Below are 1,707 nucleotides of genomic sequence, written 5' to 3'. Positions count from 1 at the left end.
TCCTTATGTGGAGCTGGTGCAAGAATTATGCGGAAGATTCAAAAATGATGATTTCAGACATATCCCATGGACATAAAACGATTTTGCTGACGCTTTGGCCACGATATCTTCCTTGATTCAGCACCCGGATCAGAGCTACATCGATTCTTTGAAAATAAGCCTGAAGGAGCAACCCGCGTATTGCATACACGTGGAAGAGAAGCTTGATGTAAGGCCTTGGTACTATGACATTAAGAGGTATTTGGAATCTGGAATATATCCTGAAGAGGCTAGTAACAACCAAAATAAGACAATCCGGCGTTTGGCAAAGAATTACTTTCCAAGTGGAGAAATTCTTTATAGGAGGACTCCTGAATTGGGATTCCTAATATGCGTCGATGCGGCGGAAGCCAATAAGTTGATAAACGAGGTACACACTGGAGTTTATGGGGCCCACATGAATGGGTTTGTCCTTGCCAGAAAGATCCTGAGAACCGGTTACTTCTGGATGACTATGGAAAATGATTGTAGTAAGTTTGTGCAGAGATATCCAAAATGCCAAATACACGGAGATCTGATTCGAATGCCTCCACACGAGATTCGTGCAATGAATTCTCCTCGGCCTTTCGTAGCTTAGGGCATGGATGTTATCGGACCAATAGAGCCATTGGCATCGAATGGACATAGATTTATTTTAGTCGCCATCGATTATTTCACTAAGTGTGTTGAAGCAACTTCATACAGAGCCGTCACTAAGAAAGTGGTTGTAGATTTTGTCAGGAATAACTTGATTTGTCGATTTGGAGTGCCAGAATCAATTATTACTGATAATGGGGCAAACCTGAACAGTTACTTGATGAAAGAAATTTGTGATCAGTTCAAGATTGTGCATCACAACTCGACAGCGTACCGTCCCCAAATGAATGGAGCCATAGAAGCTGCTAACAGGAATATTAAGAAGATCTTAAGAAAGATGGTCAAAAATGATAGATCATGGCATGAGATGTTACCTTACGCCTTGCTAGGGTATCGAACAACAGTTCAAACCTCTACAGGAGCAACTCCCTATTTACTAGTTTACGAGAATGAAGCTGTGATACCTGCTGAGGTCGAAATACCTTCCCTAAGGATTATTCAGGAAGCTGGACTGAGTAACGAAGAATGGGTCCGTGCTCGCTATAAATAATTCATGTTAATTGATGAAAAGAGAATTGCCGTTGTATGCCATGGTCAGCTGTATCAACACAGGATGGTTGGTGCCTTTAACAAGAAGGTAAGAACTCGAGCATTTGAAGTGGGGCAACTGGTTCTCAAACGAATATTCCCTCACCAAGAGGAGTACAAGGGCAAGTTCGTTCCAAACTGGCAAGGGTCATACATAGTTCGCAAGGTGCTATCTGGAGGAGCTCTAATTTTGTTTGAGATGGATGGCACAGAGTGGACCAAACCAATCAATTCTGATGTGGTAAAGAGATATTATGTTTGAATAACGTTCTAGTTTTTATGTTTTCTTAGTTTGTTTGTAATCACCTTTGTTATAATGTTGTTTTCTAGTGTGTAACTGCCTAGAATCCTTTCTCTTTATGCATGAACTACGTTTGACCTGAATTCCCAAGAAAGGGATACGTAGGCGGCCTATGTTGGCTTCGGTCAACCCCTTAGGAAAATTTATCCTTTCCCCCCTATGTATGAACTACGTGATGACCTGAATTCCCAATAAAAGGGATA

General features: G+C 41.5%; 1 protein-coding gene across 1 annotated transcript; it reads left to right on the top strand.

Moving 5' to 3' along the window:
• Positions 1-619: 619 nt before the first annotated feature.
• On the top strand, positions 620-1,072 carry LOC124893059 (uncharacterized protein K02A2.6-like; the record flags this gene model as incomplete). Its single annotated transcript, XM_047404192.1, has 1 exon — positions 620-1,072. A coding segment is annotated over exon 1 (453 nt), but the record flags the coding sequence as incomplete, so codon positions are not given.
• Positions 1,073-1,707: the final 635 nt, after the last annotated feature.

Source organism: Capsicum annuum, unplaced genomic scaffold, assembly GCF_002878395.1.
Source record: "Capsicum annuum cultivar UCD-10X-F1 unplaced genomic scaffold, UCD10Xv1.1 ctg53359, whole genome shotgun sequence".
Lineage (NCBI taxonomy): Eukaryota > Viridiplantae > Streptophyta > Magnoliopsida > Solanales > Solanaceae > Capsicum > Capsicum annuum.
Note: the sequence above shows the minus strand (reverse complement) of the source record. Positions and strands in the feature narration are given on the sequence as shown.